This window comes from Babylonia areolata, chromosome 25 (genome assembly GCF_041734735.1).
Source record: "Babylonia areolata isolate BAREFJ2019XMU chromosome 25, ASM4173473v1, whole genome shotgun sequence".
NCBI lineage: Eukaryota > Metazoa > Mollusca > Gastropoda > Neogastropoda > Buccinidae > Babylonia > Babylonia areolata.
The window spans coordinates 28,526,141-28,546,614 of record NC_134900.1 but is presented as its reverse complement, the minus strand read 5'-3'; the positions used below and the strand labels follow the sequence as shown (position 1 = coordinate 28,546,614).

The window sequence follows — 20,474 nt, the reverse complement described above, 5'->3', positions numbered from 1 at the left end:
GTTTTACTAGATTCCAACCATACATCCAACAAGTCAAAACTATTAGCACCAGATCTCAAAGAACCTGACAGAATTAATAAACCTAAACACTCTCTTTCTCTCCATTACAGTTCATTCCCCTCTTCTACTAACTCCCCAACTAACAATTTCCTATTGCCAACATACCTCCATGGCTCATACTTAAAATGGAAACAAGCCATACAAGCACAAATAACAAGCCATACAAGCACAAAGGAAATTTGTCAAAGACCAAAAATCAGTTTGCGATGCTGCCATATTCCTAAAAAAAAAAAAAATTAAAAAAAGAAAAGAAAAGAAAAAAAAAAGTTTCTCTCAAATTAATGAGTTTCCTTTTTCTCTTTTAAGAAAAAATCTGATTGAAAACAAAGATCTGTTTAAATATGTGACAGGTCAAGTGACTGACGTTCTAACAACAACACGTCACAGTAAACTCAAAAGCTGGGCAGAGGACACCACCCAAAAAAAAAAGAAAAAAAAAGAAGAAGAAGCAGAAACTGATAAACAATACATCAACGATCAAGAAGTAACTGAAGGAAGAGGCAACCAACAATCACTTTGCAATGAACCAGATTTCATTGTGGCGGTTGGTGAGTTGAAAAGGGCTGTTGTAGCCAGCCGTGTAGTAGAACTCTTTATGGTATTGCTGCCCTTTGCCTTCCAGGTCGTTGGCCAGCTTCACCCCTTGCTCCAGCCACTTGGCCTTATCGGCAAAACCAGAAAAAGATCTGCACACACACATACACACACACATACACATAGAGAAACCAGTGTCCTTAGTGCCAAAACTGGGAATAATTTCTGCACACACATCCACACCCACACACATACACACACACATAGAGAAACCAGTGTCCTTAAAATATCTGCGTGCACACACACACACACACACATTCGTATCTCTCTTTTTTCTCAAAACAGATTTCTCTGTGAGAAATTTGGGCTGCTCTCAGCAGGGAGAGCACATCACTACACTGAGAATGCCCCTTTTTTTTCTTTCTTTTTTTTCCATTTATTCATTTATTCCTGCGTGCAGTTTTATTTGTTTTTCCAATTGAAGTGGATTTTTCTACAGAATTTTGCCAGGGACAAAACCCTTTTGTTGCTGTGGGTTCTTTTACGTGCTTACACACACACATAGAGAAACCAGTGTCCCCTTCGTGCCAAAGCTAGGAAAAATATCTGCACACACACACACACACACACACACACACAGAAACACACACACACAGAAACCAGTGTACTTGGTGGCTGAGTGTGGGCATGCACCCTCTATGATATTCAAGCAAGAATATTACATATCTGATCAAAACAAAGAAATACTGGTCATTTCAATGGCATCTATAATCGTATTAATAATTCAACCAGCAATTCACAAAAGTGGTCGGTCATACACACATCCCTTCAATGGTAAAACATTGGCCGAGTCCTTCCCCTCCCCAAAATAAGAGCAATAAAATAAAATAAAATAAAAATTCCACCTCACTTCTCCTTGAAACTGTGATGGGCTTTGGAAAATAATAATCCCCCTCCCCCACCCCACCAAAAAAAACAAAAAAAGGGAACAATACAGAGTTCAAAGACTGCTGATAAAAACTGACCTGACGTAGACCCGCATTTTGGCCATACTGGACAGGAAGACCTTTTCGTTGCTGGGTTTGGGAGGGGTGCCCTCTTTGGGGGACACGAAGAACGACATGGTGAAGTTGTTGGCACAGGCTGGTCCGGGCCCTGGGAGAATGCGGTTTATCACTGGCGCAGTCATCTTGATTTTTTGCTCTGCACATCACACCACCGTCCTTCTTACAGCACTCCCTTTTCCATCATCGGGGAAATCATAATCAAGTACAATGCAACTGTCAAGAAATTCACATTAACTCTTTCACTGCCACAGGCAACTTTTGTCGACTTTGAGGGGTCATGTTGATAAGACCATTCTTGACTCACTTGTGTAAACAAAGTGAGTCTATGTTTTAACCCGGTGATCGGTTGTGTGTGTGTGTGTGTGTGTGTGTGTGTGTCCGTGGTAAACTTTATCATTGCCATTTTCTCTGCAAATACTTTGTCAGTTGACACAAAATTTGGCATTAACCTTTCCCGTACGTCGTGGGTGTGAAATCACCCAGACAAGTGTTTTTGCTCTGTAACTCAAGTAATATTGAAGCCACTTCCACATAATTTCATGACTTTGTCCATAATATAGTTTACTACATATCCACTGAACATTATTTTCTTTTATACATAAACAAAGAAGTTATTAATCAATTAATGTCCCAGTACGTCGTGGGTGTGACGACATCCATACTCCCAAAGAATAAACCTTGCACGCCGTACGTCGTGGGTGTGGAGCCACCCATGCAAAGCTTGCGCGCCACACGTTGTCGACATGACGTCACTTGGGCTCGCTACAGAGAGAGATGAGAGTGACCTTGTCTTTTGTTGATCGTATCCCGGTTCAAGTCTGCGGCAAGTTTTACTCTAAAGTTGTAACTAATTTCAGAAAACAATATTTATTGCACTAGATATCTTCAACAATATTGAATGAACTGTTTTTCTTGTAGAGAATGATCGGGAGCAACTGATTGATAGCTTTTTATCTAGTTGGAATTAAAGTGCCTTTCTAAGAACTGGATATTTTTGTAAGTCTGAAATCAATTGATCTAAAATCTAGTTGATATAGAAATTTTATTCTTATCCTAATCTGTTCAAAGTAGAGAAAACCCGACTATGGTTAAAAAAAGAAAGATAGTTGATATAGAAATTTTATTCTTATCCTAATCTGTTCAAAGTAGAGAAAACCCGACTATGGCTAAAAAAAAGAAAGAAAAAAAAATGCCAGCCAGCCAGCCAGGAATGCCGAGATCTAGGCCAAGGGAAGGGGGGGACTGATACCAGGCTGTTGCTGCTATGTTAGGGCATCTGCCTTGACCGAAAGAGGATGGGCGTGTAGCCGCTAAAAACAAAACAAAACCAACAACAAAAACAACACACACACACACACACACAAAACCAAAAAAAAAAAAAACAAAAAAAAAACGTTTTTTGTAAGTAACAACACTCTCTTCTCACGGGCAAAACTTATTCACAATGCGCCTGGTCAAGCACTGGAGTAAATAGCCTACACGCACAAGTGGAAACTGCGCATGCAAGTCTGCTGAAGAAAAGTCAAATTTGCTTTACGGACAGGTGTGGGTTACTGTGCACCCACGACGTACGGCAAGGTCTTATTTCTTCAGTGAAACCATGGGTGCCTACACACCCACGACGTACAGCGAAGGGTTAGTTCGTACACAGAAACCATGGGTGCCTGCACACCCACGACGTACAGCGAAGGGTTAGTTCGTACACAGAAACCATGGGTGCCTGCACACCCACGACGTACAGCGAGGGGTCATTCCTTCTTAGAAACCATGGGTTTCTGCACACCCACGTACGGCACGCAAAATTTTAGGCGACGTACGGGAAAGGTTAAAATAGGCAAAATTCAGTTCTTTCCAGTCATCTTGTTTTAAACAATACTGCACCTCTGGGATGGGCACAAAAAAATTAAAGAAAAAGAAGCCAAATTATATGTAAACTGAATTTACTGTTATATTTATATTTTTTTATACTCTAAACTTGGCACTTTGACCTGATGTTCTGACACAACAAGAGCAGTCATTTTTATAATTTTTTGTTCAAACAGGAACTTCTTTTGCTACGCATAGGAAGTTATATTTATTTTGCATGTCTTTGGTGCAGATGGTAAAAAAGCGAAATTAATCTGTAATTAATGCTCGGGGGGGTTAATATGCTTTAAACTGATCTTTCTGATCTTAAACATTACATTTTGAAATTATACTCAATACATAAAAAGCTTGTGTGAGTGGACTTTATAGATCTACTGCCTGAGCCCTCAAGGTCATGGGCAAAAATCAACTGCGTACACATATTTACATTGTCACAAAGCTCGACAGCTGCAGCCAGTTCCCTGCCCCCTGACCAAGTTTGGAGTGAACAAGACCATTGTGTTGTTCTGACATGAACCGAAGCCTGTGACAGAGCATCATTTCTAAAACATTTTTGTGCTGGGGAGTGTTTCTCACACATAAACTTGGCGGTGAAAGAGTCTAATCAGAACAGGCACTGCCGAACACTGCCGAGGTGACTCCGCATCAGTGCAGTGTCTCCTCTGGTGTGTGGCCTCCTGGTGACCGGACATCCCTGTAGACTGCCGATGCTGGGACTGCAACGGATGAACCTGGATGTGGCTGTGTATGGGAGGGGGGGGGGGGGGCGTGAGCATCATGGGATTGATGCTACGGAAACGGTGCAGATGACAGGACAGAAAAAAAAGTCAAAGAAATAAATGAATGAAATAAAGAAAATACAGAATAGAAGGAACTGAAGGATACGATACAGCAATTCAAACGGTTCTCCTCATCGCTCATTGTGTTCGTACGGTGTGGTTTCCTTGACTGACATTTTCTTATCATTTGTTTAAGCAAAATCATGAGATGTGTGTGTGTGTGTGTGTGTGTGTGTGTATGTGTTAGTGCACGCGCACACTTCTGTTTAGTGAGTATTGCTTCATCTATTGCGTCATGCACTCAAAATCAAATGTACAAGTACATAAGTACATCATGTTACTGAGATTTGAAGCCAGGGCCCTGAGATTGAAAGTCCAACGTTTTAACCTCTCCTTGCGCCCGTTGGAGAAGAGATAAAAAATATGTGACAAATCATTATTAAGCTATGCTTTCAGCGCAGTTGTCTAAACCTTTTTTCTTTTTTGTTTCAGCATACTGCTTTCATCATGTTACACATAATACTACTGACGACACATTCAGCCAACATCAAGCACAAACACCACGCTAACTGCAATAGCCAAATGGTTAAAGTGTTGGACTTTCAATCTGTTGGTCCCGGATTCAAATCTCAGTAACAGCGCCTGGTAGGTAAAAAGGTGGAGATTTTTCCAATCTCCCAGGTCAACATAATGTGCAGACCTGCTTGTGCCTGAACCCCCTTCGTATGTATACGCATGCAAAAGATCAAATATGCACATTAAAGATCCTGTAATCCATGTCGGCGTTCAGTGGGTTGTGGAAACAAGAACATTCCCAGCATGCACACCCCTGAAAACGGAGTATGGCTGCCTACATGGCAGGGGTAAATAAAGAAAGCAGTCATACAGGTAAAATATAACATGTCTGTCTGAGTGTGCATGTGTTAAAAGTCTGAAATCTGATTGAATGACACAGACGAATGATGAGCGCCTAATGGCAGCCGTCAGTTGGCTCTACCCAGGTAGGCAGACTCTTGTGAAAATGACCTTGAGTTTGTAAAGTGCTTCGAGCTTGGTCTGTGACAGAGAATAAGCGCTCTATGTAAGTATTCATATCATTCATTCAGTCTGACCCTGTACCCACGTTTCACATTTTTGCCGCCGATGTAGCGGAAGAGGCGCATGAAGTTGTTGTACTGAGCCTCATCGTAGTCTTCACCCACTGAGGAAGTGGACACCCACTCCGACTTAACGTACTCTCTCAGCTGGTAGGTCTGTTGAACACACAATCCGCATCACATGATCAGAGTTTAGATTTGGTTGAGGACACAACAGGTTACCTGACACAAAGTTAATGGGTCATTTTTTTTTTTTTTTTTTTTTTTTTAAATCAGTGGATCAGTAAAACAAAACGCATCCTTCTTCCTACCCCATTGGCGACCCCACAATTATCATAAAATATTACGTTCACTGTTCTCACAGCTAGTAACCACTTCAGCAGACAATAGGGGAAGGGGTGGTGGAGTTTTCTGGCTATCCCCACTCCATAATCCTGAATCTGTTCTCACAGCTAGTAGCCACTTCAGCGGACAATGACCAACTGCCAGTCGGTAAATGTCCAGTCTCTCAGTTCAACAGCGGATAGATCTGCTGCTGCACAAACACTCACTGGCTGTCGTCAAATACAGAAAGCTGGGGAAAGTACAAGATGCCAAGAGTTGCATATTTTTCAGGGTATATGACTTTTTTAAAAGTTTTTTTCAGGTACGAACAGACATGGGGGGAAAGGGTGGTGGAGTTTTCTGGCTATCCCCACTCCATAATCCTGAATCTGATCTCAAAAAGGTCATCTACTTGGACAACTCTGCTATCTTTTTCCTATTTAAAAAAATTATTATTAGTATTATTATTATTATTTTAATAATCACTTTGTTTCCACTGACAGAAATGTTGATCTGGCCTACTTTTCACTCCCCCCAACACCCCCCCCCCCCCTTACCCCACACCCCTTGTGGCCTCAGATGCATGAAAGATCTCGGAGCACATTGTCTCACTCTTTTTTCTATCATATCTTTAGTGCTCTTCGTGCGTCTTTCTTCGTTAACAAAATAAAACAACAACAAAAAGACATGAACCCCCCCCCACCCCCCACCCATGCATGCATTATTCATCCAAAGTTCTTTATCTGAGTGATATTCTACTGCTATCTCTGCCACCCACCCCACCCCCCGCCCCCTCCCCCCTCTTGTTTATTATCACACTCTGTGAAAAAGATGTGAAATGAAAGAACAAATTGACGGGCGCAATAGCCGAGTGGTTAAAGTGTTGGACTTTCAATCTGAGGGTCCCGGGTTTGAATCTCGGTAACGGGCGCCTGGTGGGTAAAGGGTGGAGATTTTTACGATCTCCCAGGTCAACATATGTGCAGACCTGCTAGTGCCTGAACCCCCTTCGTGTGTATATGCAAGCAGAAGATCAAATACGCACGTTAAAGATCCTGTAATCCATGTCAGCGTTCGGTGGGTTATGGAAACAAGAACATACCCAGCATGCACACCCCCAAAAGCGGAGTATGGCTGCCTACATGGCGGGCCGGGTAAAAACGGTCATACACGTAAAAGCCCACTCGTGTACATACAGGTGAACGTGGGAGTTGCAGCCCACGAACGCAGAAGAAGAAGAAGAAGAAGAAAGAACAACAGCCATGACCTATTCTCGGCTTCCCTTCATCCTTCCAACTAGCAGTTCCTTCATCACTACCCTGCCTCAAAATCATTTTGTCGTTTGTCTCGTTTGTGTGTGTGCATGTGTTCATGGGCGTGTGTGCATGTTTGTGTGAGTGAGTGAGTGTGTGTGTGTGTGTGTGTGTAAGCATAATTTCATCTCTGTGTGTGTGCATGCATATGCATGTGTGCATGTGTGCGTGAGCATGTGAACATGCATGGGTGCAAGTGTGTGCTTGTGTGTGCAACAGCAGTTGATCAACCGGTACTTATTTATGTAGGCAATACACAAACCTTCCAAGTACACAAACCTGACATAATACATTTCCTGTGCACAGTCAAAGTGAAGCTTTTTTTTTTCTTTCAAAAGTGATGAAAACAGAGACTTATTCAAAACACTATCTAACAATATCAGAGATTTGCAAAGGCATTATCAAAACGAAACAGACAAGATACAAGCAAGCAACACAGTCAATAACCATCTCTTTCAAACAGGTAACTGAAAGTATGGAATGTATATATCTGCACTTTATCTGTAGCATTATTATTTTTTGTTGTTTTCTTTATGAGAAGAATTGTTGTTATTTCATGGCACAGTTAGATAAGAATACCTGTTAACATGTGAATTTCTTAGTTATATTGATATACACATGCATGAGTCCAAAATTCTACCATGTCTATGTTTGTGTATGATTTTCGATTTGCGTTTGAACCTTTTTATGTATTATACCCCCCATTATATTCCTCGTGATCCTAATACACTTGGTAATAAAGACATATTCTATTTTATGTGCTGTGCTGAGGATGAATATAACAAAAGAGAAAAGAAAGAAAGAAAAAAAAAAGAGGAAATAATAAAATGCCATACAGATTTATTCTGTATCACAGTGAATGCGGGACAGTCCAGCTTGTTGCAGAAGGAAGGAGGGGAAGATGACGACTGCTCACTCTGTGGGCTGGACACTAGTCCTTCCTGCCTACGGTGTCTCGGCTCAAAACTGTTACACAGACACACACACACACACACACAAACACACATAATTATCAATAGTTAATCTAGAATTTCATCATTAATTCAAGATCATTTTTTGTGAGCTTGTCTAAATGTTCAGTAGCTAATTACCTGTAAATTCTGACGTTTGATTCTTACCTGTTTTTACTAGTTGCTTCATTTTATGATTTATTAATTGGATTCCTCATTTTGTTTCCATTCCCCAAATGTCCTTCTCCATTCTAAAGTTCTTTTTTTTTTTTTTTTTTTTTGGTCACATTTATAATTGTATGCAGTTCATACATGTTCCCATACACATAAACACATACACTGCACACTCCCCCCCCCCTCCCCCAGACCCCCGCTTGCCGCCCCCCCACCTCCTGCCCCCACCCTCCACCCCTGTCTAAGATCACTTTAATAAACAGACGTTAAGTTCATTGCAATAGCATCTTCTTTTTTCTTTTCTTTTTTTCCAACTTCAAGAGCAATTAAAACAATACATAATCTGATGACACTATCTCCATCATGTGACATCAGTAACATAAATTTAAAATATTCTACTTCTTGTCTAACATTGTGCACTGAAAGTCAGGAAATATATACATAATGATAAATTTTGTTCAGAGGGCAAATGCAAAAAGCAAAACATGGATTCGATGTTATCTCATTTCTACATTCCGCACCAAAGCTGAATACACTCTCATACATGTAATCCAATGAACACTAACTATTCCATTACCTGTGCAAATGTTCATTAAAAACTGATAATCATCTTGACAACAACAACAACACACACAAAAAAACAAATAAAAACGTTCTACAATTTACCATCAATATGGGACATTCTTAGAGCTTGAAGCTTACATTTCAATACTGACACCTTCAAAAACTTATAACAATTCTATTTTTTAATCATAAATATTCCTAACACTGTAAAAGAATAATACTTTTTAATGGGTAATAAAAGTTTCTAAGAAACCTGGAGGAACACACACACACACACACACACATACACACACACTTTCTCTCTCTCTCTCTCTCTCTCTCTCTCTCTCTCCCGCCCCTAACAGACTCTTAGTATGCAATTTCAGCTCTTTTTTTTGTTGTCAGTTTCAATATAATCTCAGACTCTTTATTAAAAAGTACACTTCAACAACAAATTATGATTTTATACATACAGCAGACTAGTGTCATCAGCTCCAACAAGGCGTTCCCTGTCGAAGATAAAGGCAGGAACAAGGTATGGCAACACTGTGATTACCACCAGTCCCAGAGAACTCCAGTGCATGCTTCTGGCCATCTTTGCTATGGAACCGCTTCACTGATTCTGAGACACACTGAAGAAAACTGTACGTAAAAATGTGCATTCATTTCAAATACAAATTACAACACTCTGAAGTAACACACACACACACACACACACACACACACACACACACCCCCAAAAAAGCAGTATTCACAAAATCATTGCTGCCTAGATTACATGCCATTTAGTTGATATTTGCACAGGATATTAAACTTAATTCTCAGTGTTACACAGAGTCTGTATGTATGCCCTGATTAAGTAATTTTCACCAATTTTTATTTTCACACTTGAAGCAAGCAATGTGAATGATTTTTTTTTTTTTTTTTTTAAAGATAACAAACTTCAAAAGAAGGCATTTACCATTATACACATTTTAATGGTTAAAAACTTACATGAGTAGCTTGTTAAATCATACACTTATAGTGGTTTTACAGCATTGAGTAAATTCCCAACAAAAACCAAAATTGAATCAAATCAGATTACTCATGGCACAGCCAACTGCAAAAGCACCAAAAACTCTCTGTGTGTCTGTGTGTGCGTATGTGTGCGTATGTGTGTGTGTGTGTGCGTGTGTGTGTGTGCGCACATGCGTGTGTGCATTCGTGCATGTGTGTGTTTGTATGTACTTGTTTGTGCATGTCTGTGTGTTCATTCATATTTATTTGCTTAAATTTGTTTATCTATTCATCATTATTGTCATCTTTTTTTCTTTTCTTTTTTCTACATTTCATTTTATTTCTTCACCTAATTGCTTACGTCTTTTTTTATTTTGCTTTAATTCTACTTCTTTTTTTTTTTTTAATTCATTTTCTTATTCATCAATTTGATGACTTATCCTTTTTTCTTCTAAAGACACAACTCTACAAATGACAAAATAAAAAAAATGCAATATATTTCATTTGCCAAACAACAAAAACTGCTGCAGAAATTCGCCAAAATAAATTCTCTGCCTCAATCATTTCATGTTGTTCAGCTTTACATGCAGTCTTCAGGTAACAGCAACAGTAATACATACGATATCAGTTCATTTTTTTTTTTTTCTTTTGCGTGAATTCTGGCTTTCATACGCACCTTTCTTCAATTCTAGTATCTACCTTCTTCTCCTTTCGCGCTCAGCTTTTCAGTCTCTTTGCCGACGCTCTAGCAGATGCCATCAATTTAAGTGCTCACGAGACATTATGGAACAGTCCACTTTTTGGGTGCACTTGTTAGTTAGATAACACTGTTTATATTTCTCAAAACACCCGCACAATGTGCATTCGGTACCGGGTTCCTTTGTTGGCAGATACAAGTCAACAATATTATCTGAAACTGACCGAAATCATCCACCCAAACCATCAAAAGGCGGTAAAAATAAGATAAACAACTCACCGGTTTGGTATGGCGTCCCCAGTTTCTGTCACTGGACTTGTCCACAGCTGAAGAAAACGCCTCTCGAACTGAAATTGCACGTTTGTTTGACACACAAACATGACACAGAGAACACCTGACCTCTCTGAACATGTTTTGTAACAGCCCCCATTCAGTTTAGTGCTCCATAAAATTCTGTCCCCCTTTTGAAATGTGTCCATCAGCAATATTATGCCTGCAAACATCGATCCATTCAGTTTTGTTGTGGTTGATGCATGCTGGGTATTTCCGTTTTTCCTTTTCACAAGAACTTTTACAAGATTTACTGAATATTCCGCATGCGTATACAAACGAAAATGAGAAGGTTTAGACACTTTAATACGCCGGTATGTTCAGTTGTAAATCATTCTGTTCAATTGGGAGAACGGCGAAATCTCCATCCTTGACCACTGCCATTGGGTCGAGCCCAGAATCCTCCATCATGCCAGATTAAAAGTACAACTGATTAATAACGCACACCATATGACGGGACTTTGAAACATACGCAAGCAACCAACTGAGCATGTCCAACAGCCGGATTGAAGAGGTCACAAATACTGAGGCATTATCGATGCCCTCTTCGAGTCCGGTTTGAGTCCGTGTAGTACAATCAATCAATTCTGGACATTCTGGTCAGAAAGATCGTCACTCATGTATCTCGGTCACCCTATGCTCGCCCAGTCATTCGCCTGTGGGTTCATGGTGGATGATTGTCCCGGTCGACCACATCACGTCCTGTGAGAGAGAGAGAGAGAGAGAGAGAGAGCGTCTGAGAGAGACTAGAGAGAGAGAGAGAGGGGCCGGGTGCGCGCGCGGGGTCTCAGTTGCATGCAAGTCCACATGCAGAGCACTATGGATTTGTCTGAACGCAGTGACTCGATTCCTTCTACTGATACTGATACTGATACTGATACTAATGCTTCTTTTATTGGGGATTGTGAAAAGAAATTACTCCGCCATGATATTTTTTTAAATTATTGAACTGGTGCATATGAAGTAAACTGCAAAACCTTTATTTTTATATATATATATATATATATATATATATATATATATATATATATATATATATATATATATATATATATATATATATATATATATATATATATATATATCATGCAGTAAACTGTCCCTTCGGTGTTCTTTTTCAGACTTAAAAATAAAGACAATATTTCATTCGCGACAGAACTGACATCTGAGTTCACGAGCACCGATTTATCCGGCACGTGACAGTGGGTTCTATGGTGTCATTTGTAAAGAAAAAAAGCTAAAGGCTTTCTGTTGATCACGCAAAAAAAGCTGAGAAGTGAAAGATCATAGTACAAAATCTTACGCTGGAATGGAAGATACGGAAAAGAACTTTCGGAACCGCTCAATCGTACAGTATTACATTGTAAGAAAAACTATGGCTTATATATACATTTTTGATGGTCATTGCTAACCATAGTATCGCATCGGTATTTCCGACCCAAGGAGGTGTGTTTACCACGTTCGCGGACACGTGAGCGAGCAGTGTGCTAGCGAGGCCGTTATCGGACATGACGTCAGGTCATTCATCTCACTCATTTCCATTACCTTTGAGTACCACAAAGGGTCATACACAGTTCGAGTGCACGCGCACGTTTCTCATACAGTTGTGAAACGAGCCTACCCTGTTTTATAAAACGATCTCCCATAAAAGCCTCCTGGTTTACTACCCCTGTCAGATGCGAAGGGACTGACGTCAAAAAACTCCCATGTGCTGTGACTGCGAGGTGGTTCATTAACTGTGCTTGATTAGTCTCATCATTTACTGTGCTTCATTATATAATCTCTTAGTGAAATCACTGCGTACACTACCAGCCGTCATTCTGAATTTTCTTTTATGCATTTGAGGTAAGACATAGAAATCGTGCTTATATAGCGCCTATTCTCTAATTTCCATGTATTGAAACAGAATCAACATACAGATGAAATATTACATTGTACAGATCCAGAAAGTAGTCTTGAAGTGGAAATCTTTATTCATATTCATATCACATCATTTGATATCAACATTAAGGCATGTAGGCCTGACAAGGCCTTTTGCCCACTTGAAGTGGGGAAGAAAAAGAGAGTCACCACATATAAGCGTCTTTCCAACATTGAGTGTGCAATGCTTGTCAGTTCATAAGTCAAGAACTATCTAGATGAGTTTTGTATTTAAATTTCTGTAAATGAATGTGATCACGATAATTTAAAAAAATATTCACTGTTCCTGTGGAAACAACATCTTCCAAACATTTGTTACTCTGTTTGGGGAAAAAAAAATAATGCAAATCTGGAACTTTTAACAGAAACCTTTTAACAGTTTGTAGGAATGGCCTCTTGTGGCAGTGTTCTCATTCAATATAAACAAAAGAATTTACAGTTTAACTGTCATATAATCCATGAGTCATTTTATACATCTCTGTTCGGAAACACAGTTTGAGTTTCTCAAGGAGATGTATATCACTGGTTTGGGCAAATCCATATTTATGTTATACCAGATCTGCTATAGGCAGATGCCTGACAGCAGCACAACCCGGTTAGCAAGTCAGGCCTTGAATGCATATATATATATATATATGTGTGTGTGTGTGTGTGTGTGTGTGTTAAATTGCCAGAGGAGAACACTTTATTAATTTAGGTTCTGATGGGTTCTGTTTTAGTGTGCCAGGTGTGTGCTGCACACAGGACCTCAGTTTATTAAGTACTTCATCTGAATGACTATATAGACAATACACAAGGGAGAAAGGGCAAGACCAGGATTCAAACTCACAGACCCTCACAGAAGCTGTACTGGTAGATAAACATCTTAACTCACTCAGTACGGCCAGTCCTCTCTTCTCCTCTACACAGACCCCTCGGATGTCCAGTGGGTGTCTGAATGACCCAGCCTTTAGCTTCCGTCGTCAGAATTGTGGTATTCTTTGTCCACATTCACCTCTTCAGTATAAGAGCCTTCTGCTTGCAATATTTTGATGATGGTAATTGGGGTGAAACGCTGTTAACGTCGTCTCTGTCGCTGTTCGTATGGAAAGAGTTAACCATTCTTCCACCTTCCTACTTAAATACATCAGTCACATGATATATGAATGATGGGTCATGGAAACACATATATTTCCAGCATGGACTAATCACACTATAAGGATCGTCAGCAATTAAACTATTGTAGATCATGTAATGGGTTTTAGTTTTGAACAGTTTAAGGGGGCAGTCAAAACATATACGGACTGATCCATGCGACACTATGTCTAATTGAAAAAAAGGAAAAGAGAAAAAGGATTGTCATTGCCTGATCTATGCATGAACCCAATGCATTAACTGGTGATGAGGCTTGAGAGCCTTCTATAAGATGCTGATGGGAAGAAAACGAAGCCCCCAAAATGAACTCGGTTGCAATTCACAGCCAATACTCAATTACAAACCAGGATCTCCCTTATATCTTCCACAATGTGTGTGTGTGTGTGTGTGTGGATAGTGTGCTATATAAGTATCCATTATTATTATTATTATTAATGAGACAAGAAACATTAACAGACTAAATGTTTCTGCAGCTCAAGATTTTTTTTTAACTATTTTAGGGAAAGCAGGATTACACTAGACTTTTGCAAATAGTTTTCTGATAGAATAGGTGATAATCAGTTGTTGTTGGTTTTTTTTGTGTGTGTGTTTTGTGCCCCTCAGGAGGTGAAACTTAGGGGAGAAATGTTTGTCATCACTCATACAGAATCAGAACGAAAATAGTGACACACATCTCTTGGTCCTTATTTTATATCTAAGGAAGATCATTGAAGAACCGATAACAATGAAAACAGCATATGATTTGTATATGTAATGAGAATGATTCTATTTTTTTGTTCATATGTGAAATATGAACTTGAGTATATGTCTGTCAACTGTTTCATCTACAGCTGTGTGTGTGCAGATAACGTACGTCTAACCACAAAAGCAAAGGAAGAACATGTTTGGCTTGATAAAGACAATGGTAAGGGGTCTCCAAAAACCAGAATACAAAGTTGTCTGCAAAACGGAGGTGAGTAAATGGAAGAAATTGTATATGTTTGTTGGTGGTGGGTTTTTTTTTGTTTTTGTTTTTTTTTACTTTCTGTGAGCTTTCATTTTGTAGTTTATAATACTTTGTTTACAGTCACTGGTGTACATACACTCATGGTTTAGCAACTGCATGTGGTGGAAGCAAACACATTTGACTAGTATGTAAGCTGACACACCCTTGGTCAAACTGATACTATCTTCCAAGCTACTTAATGAGCTAGTTGTCCCAGTTTGACTGTCTGATTTCTCTGTATGATACACCCATGTCTTTTTTTTTATTATTATCTGTTTAGGATACACCATTGTCTGTCTTTATCATCTGTTTATGACACACCCATACCTGTCTTTATTATCAATGTGTTATACACCCAGGTCTGTGTTTATTATCTGTTTATCATACACCCAGGTCTGTCTTTATTATCTGTTTATCATACACCCAGGTCTGTGTTTATTATCTGTTTATCATACACCCAGGTCTGTGTTTATTATCTGTTTCTCTTGCACCCAGGTCTGTGTTTATTATCTGTTTATCATACACCCAGGTCTGTCTTTATCATCTGTTTATCATACACCCAGGTCTGTCTTTATTATCTGTTTCTCTTGCACCCAGGTCTGTGTTTATTATCTGTTTATCATACACCCAGGTCTGTGTTTATTATCTGTTTATCATACACCCAGGTCTGTCTTTATTATCTGTTTCTCTTACACCCATATCTGTCTTTATCACTGTACTAGCATATGTAAAAATTATCTACAGCTTTTTGTGTGTTTTTTTCCCGTACTTGTGTGTTGTCACATGTATATGTAATGTTGTTTTTTTTTCTCTTGGTGTGCCATCCCACTTGCAAGTTAGAAGCTGTATAGTTAAAGGAATGGCAAGTGGGAGATATAGGTGAGTTTCTTGGTAGGATTCTTCAGTAGCCGACTGTAAGTGCCAGGTGAATTTGATGGTTGGATACTTCAGTAGCCGACTGTGAGTGCCAGGTGAGTTTGATGGTTGGATACTTCAGTAGCCGACTGTGAGTGCCAGGTGAGTTTGATGGTTGTGTACTTAAGCAGCTGATCTAATCTTTATTTTATTTCTGCTGTCTGGTGGTTTGTTTAGCGCTATGAGGAGCGCTGCTACCTGCCGGCCAAGTGGGTGTCAACCACGGTGAAAGGTATCTCCCTGGAGGAGGGCATGTCAAAGGGCTTCAGGAGGCTGTTCAGATATATCTCTGGAGAAAATGAGAACAGTAAGTATGTATATTGGCCACTGTATGAAACTGCTCATATATATATATATATATATCTGGAGAAAATGAGAACAGTGTGTATAATGGCCACTGTATGAGACTGTTCAGATATATATATATATATATATATATATATATATATCTGGAGAAAATTAGACCAGTGTGTGCAATGGCCACTGTATGAGACTGTTCAGATATATCTCTGGAGAAGATGAGAACAGTACCTTGAGTAAGTCATAGTGTGTATAATGGCTACTGTATGAGACTGTTCAGTTATATCTCAGGAGAAAATGAGAACATTAAGTGTGTATAATGACACTGAATTACAGTGTAAAGCACTGTATTTTGTCATTCAGCACAAAAGAAAAAGAAAGAAAAAAAGAGATATCATCAGACTCTGCCAAGTAAAAGTAAAGAACAGGAACTGATCTTATTTATAGTATGTTGCCATGACTGCAATCAAATCAGTTTGTTTTCAAGTATAGTTCAGTGTTCCTTAATCTATATGATGGCACAGCACAGTGACAACAAAAGTCAACAGTTTTGGACTTGCACAACACCAAAGTGGAGTGATGGCCTAGAGGTAACGCGTCCGCCTAGGAAGCAAGAGAATCTGAGTGTGCTGGTTCGAATCACGGCTCAGCCGCAGATATTTTCTCCCCCTCCGCTAGACCTTGAGTGGTGGTCTGGATGCTAGTCATTCGGATGAGACGATAAACCGAGGTCCCGTGTGCAACACACTCTTAGCACATGTAAAAGAACCCACGGCAACAAAAGGGTTGTTCCTGGCGAAATTCTGTAGAAAAATCCATGTAAATAGTAAAAACAAATAAAACTGCATGCAGGAAAAATACAACAACAAAAAAGAAAGAAAAAAAGGGTGGCGCTGTAGTATAGCGACGTGCTCTTCCTGGGGAGAGCAGCCCGAATTTCACACAGAGAAATCTGTTGTGATAAAAAGAAATACAAAATACAAAATACAAATACAATGTAATAGTCACTTCTCCATGTCTTTGTTTGAATTAGTGCAAAATTTAACATCATATGTCCCTGGTAGCACAAGTTATTGCGACATGATATTTTGATCATGGTGCAAGAAAAATAGAATATCACAGTTACACCCTAACCATGTTTTTGATGTAATTTCATTGAGCTTAATTCCTAACATCTTCTCAGGGGTTATTTATGATTTTTTGTTTTTCGTCTTAAATCTTTTTTGTTTTAATTTGGTTGTTGTTGTTTTTACAAGTGTACAGGTGGTTTTGGACGGCTGTGGTTTGTTTTTAAGAAGCAATTACAAGAGCTTCAGTTTGTCAAGGAGGCGTCACTGTGTTCAGACTAATCCATATATGCTGCACCGCATCTGCCTGGCAGATGGCTGACAGCAGCTTCTTCTTCTGCGTTCGTGGGCTGCAACTCCCACGTTCACTCGTATGCACACGAGTGGGCTTTTACGTGTATGACCGTTTTTACCCCGCCATGTAGGCAGCCATACTCCGCTTTCGGGGGTGTGCATGCTGGGTATGTACTTGTTTCCATAACCCACTGAATGCTGACATGGATTACAGGATCTTTAACGTGCGTATTTGATCTTCTGCTTGCATGTACACACGAAGGGGGTTCAGGCACTAGCAGGTCTGCACACATGTTCACCTGGGAGATAGTAAAAATCTCCACCCTTTACCCACCAGGCGCCGTTACCGAGATTCGAACCCGGACACTCAGATTGAAAGTCCAACGCTTTAACCATTCGGCTATTGCGCCCGTCCCTGACAGCAGCATAACCCAGCATGCTACTCAGGCCTAGAGTGCATGCATATGTTTGTGTACTAATCAGAATATATTTCTTCTGCAGAATTTGCCAGAGGACAACTTTTTTTTTTTTTTTTTTTTTTTTTTTTGCAGTTGGTTCTTTTTCAGTGCGCCAAGTATATGCTGAACTTGATTTATCATCTTATCCAAATGACTAGACGCTCTGTTTGATTTTCCGCACAAACTTGGGAGCAAGAGCGAGAACAGGAATCAAACCCTAACCCAGACTCTCACGGACACTGTATTAGCAGATCAGCGTCTCAACCATTCTGCCACTTTCACCCTCAGAGATTGACAAGCAGTCTAGAGTGACCAATATGTTTTCAGATGTCAAAGTGGAGATGACGGCGCCAGTCACTACATGGGTGGAGCCAGGGGAGGGGCCTAACTGCGAGAGCAGCTTCACCGTAGCGTTTTACATCCCAAGCGAGCATCAGGCGAATCCGCCAAAGCCTAGCAGCTCTCTTGTCTTCATTGAGGATCGCCCTCAGTTTTCTGCATATGTCACGTTAGTCCCTCTCTCTTTTTGGGTTTCTTTTTTTTGTTGTTGTTTCTGTTTGTTTTTCGTTTTGTTGTATCAATTTTTCATTTAATTTTGTTTTGTTCAGCTTTGTTTTATTTTATTTTGTTTTGAATGGCTGAAGGATGTTTTTTTTTTCTTTTTATAATTCTTGAAGCTTTTTTTCTGTTCTTTTTATCTCCATTAAGGATTATTCCCAGTTTTCTGCCTTTGTCATATTAGTTTCTGGGTTTTTTTTTCCCCCTTCATTTGTTTGGTTGTGTTTGTTATATTTTGTTTTGTGTAGCGATATGTTTTCTTTTTTCTTCTTCCTCGTTCGCCTCCCATTAGATGAGTGACTGCATCATCATGGAAGCATGGATGCGTGGTATCGTGGTTTAAATTGCGCCAGTGGCCCGATACCGCCGTCTTCAGCTGGAGTTTTCTTTCGGGGTGCCTCACCCTTAGCTCATGGCCCGTACATCCTGCCCTGTGAGCACAGGGGGGATTGTTTCTCCGAGGGTCCCACCCCAGGGCTAGAGGTTATAACGTGCCCTTTGACCGCATGATGAACCCGTCATAGGACGCATGGGGTATTTCAGTGAGGACAACAGTATATGTTTTCTTTAATTCCTTTGTTTTGTTTTGTGCTGGAAGCTGTTTTTATTTTTTATTTTTTTATTTCCATAAGCTTGAAGCTTTTCTTTTTTACATTGAAGATTATCACCAGTTTTCTGCCTATGTCATATTAGTTTCTTTCTTTTAAAATTTTTTTCTTGTAATTCTTTTGTTTTGTTGCATTCATTTTATTTTTATTTTGTTCAGTGAGATATGTTATTGTTTTCTTTCATTTCTTATATATTTTGTTTTGTGCTCAAAACTGTTTAAATTTTTCTTATTTTATTACCCCAGTTTTGAGGCTTTCTTCTTTAAAAAAAAAAAAGAGAAAAAAGAAAAAGAAAAAAGAACTTCACCATCAGAATTTCGCCTTGAGAAAATTTAGTGCTAGCAGTGGATGAACTCTTTAATTTCTATGGTTTTATGTGTTGTTCTGCTTTCTTTTTTTTTTTTTTTTTTTTTTTGATCTGCCAGGTCCACGATCTTCATGAGCAATCAATCAGTTGATCGTAGCTATTTTGTTTTTAAAGAAAACTGCATTTTTTCTTCTTTCCTTGTGGAGAAGAGAGGTGGGAGTTTTCCTGCTATAATATTATGCATTGTTTTTATAGCCTTTTTTTTTCCACAAGGTTGGGGGGAAGGTGGGGTATTTGTTTTGCCAGAATTATAGGCTTTTTTTTTTCAGTAAGAATTTTGCTCTTTTTTGTGTGTGTGTGTGTATGGTCAAATTTAGCTAGATAATAACTCCTTGACTGTGGTGTTGATATTCCCTTTCCTTTGTTTGTTTATTTATTTATTTGGTTTATTTTATTACATTTGTTTTAATCTTTTTCTTTTTTTCTCCTCTGTTTCATTCCTGTTGTTTAGGGGGCAAGGATGAGGGGAGATTTTTGCCCTATAGTCTGAAAATTATTGCTATATTATATGTGTGATTTAAAAAAAAAAGAAAGAGCTTGCGCACTGTTGTTTTGTGACTGTTGTGTTTGTTGTATGTGTATTTTTCTTGTTAATATTTTTCTTTCTTCAATTTCTTTAAAAAAAAATTATTTATTTATTTATTATTCATTTTTCTGGTTTCTGACATCATATAAATAAAGGTGGGGGTGTGTGTTTGGGTGCGCACGCACTCGTGCACTTGTGCATAGATGCGTGCATACACAGAGAGAGATATGTTTTGAAATGGTGATAACAGTATACATGGCTTATTATAACAATACAGTGATGATTTCAAAACTTAGCGAAACTCAAACTGCACTTATTGTTAAGATTTAATTTAATGCATGTATCGTCTCTTTTTTTACCTAACCTACTGGGGTTTTTTTTCTCCTTTGCAGGACTTTTGGTGGATTTGCTTCTGAAAAAATCTGGGTGCAGAAGGCAGTTGAACTGGGAGACGCCATCGGTGACCACAGTCAGTTTAACGACGCACAGTACTTCACAGCGGGCTACGACCCGCCGTTCAAACCGTTTGGTCGCACCAATGAAGTGTGGTTTGTGAAAAGAGACTTGGTAGTGCCTGGTTCATCTGTGGATCGTGTGGAGCAGCGTTCAGCT

The 20,474-nt window shown here is 39.3% G+C and overlaps 2 protein-coding genes across 5 annotated transcripts in view; one reads left to right on the top strand and one right to left on the bottom strand.

The window, feature by feature from the left end:
- On the bottom strand, window positions 1-10,796 carry LOC143299606 (heme-binding protein 2-like). Of its 3 annotated transcripts, none has more exons than XM_076612896.1 (6): window positions 10,680-10,796; window positions 9,181-9,339; window positions 7,877-8,006; window positions 5,430-5,559; window positions 1,620-1,797; window positions 1-746 (listed from the first exon to the last, which is right to left on the bottom strand). In XM_076612896.1, the coding sequence occupies exons 2-6, from the start codon at window positions 9,300-9,302 to the stop codon at window positions 572-574; spliced, it is 735 nt and encodes a 244-aa protein (XP_076469011.1). In that variant the 5' UTR covers window positions 9,303-9,339; window positions 10,680-10,796; the 3' UTR covers window positions 1-571. The 3 variants fall into 3 exon arrangements, with proteins under 3 accessions (XP_076469011.1, XP_076469012.1, XP_076469010.1); XM_076612897.1 differs by lacking the exon at window positions 10,680-10,796 and adding an exon at window positions 10,403-10,510; XM_076612895.1 differs by lacking the exon at window positions 10,680-10,796 and adding an exon at window positions 10,380-10,493.
- Window positions 10,797-12,149: 1,353 nt separating this feature from the next.
- LOC143299683 (heme-binding protein 2-like) overlaps window positions 12,150-20,474 on the top strand; it is an 8,942-nt gene continuing 617 nt past the window's right edge. The window contains exons 1-5 of one of the 2 annotated variants that reach the window (XM_076613030.1): window positions 12,150-12,454; window positions 14,629-14,736; window positions 15,862-15,991; window positions 18,131-18,311; window positions 20,255-20,474. The exon at window positions 20,255-20,474 is cut by the window's right edge and continues 617 nt beyond it. In XM_076613030.1, coding sequence (XP_076469145.1) covers window positions 14,665-14,736; window positions 15,862-15,991; window positions 18,131-18,311; window positions 20,255-20,474 — 603 coding nt within the window. In that variant the 5' untranslated portion in view covers window positions 12,150-12,454; window positions 14,629-14,664. Of the gene's footprint in view, window positions 12,576-14,628; window positions 14,737-15,861; window positions 15,992-18,130; window positions 18,312-20,254 lie in introns of both variants that reach the window. The other variant, XM_076613029.1, reaches the window with a different exon arrangement.

Excerpts from the sequence above, each read along its gene's own strand:
- LOC143299606 (XM_076612896.1), bottom strand. The coding sequence starts at position 9,302 with ATGGCCAGAAGCATGCACTGGAGTTCTCTGGGACTGGTGGTAATCACA. Across the intron at positions 5,560-7,876 it reads CTGTGATACAGAATAAATCT|ACCTACCAGCTGAGAGAGTA; the intron begins GTATGGCATTTT and ends TGTGTTCAACAG. Across the intron at positions 747-1,619 it reads AAAATGCGGGTCTACGTCAG|ATCTTTTTCTGGTTTTGCCG; the intron begins GTCAGTTTTTAT and ends GTGTGTGTGCAG.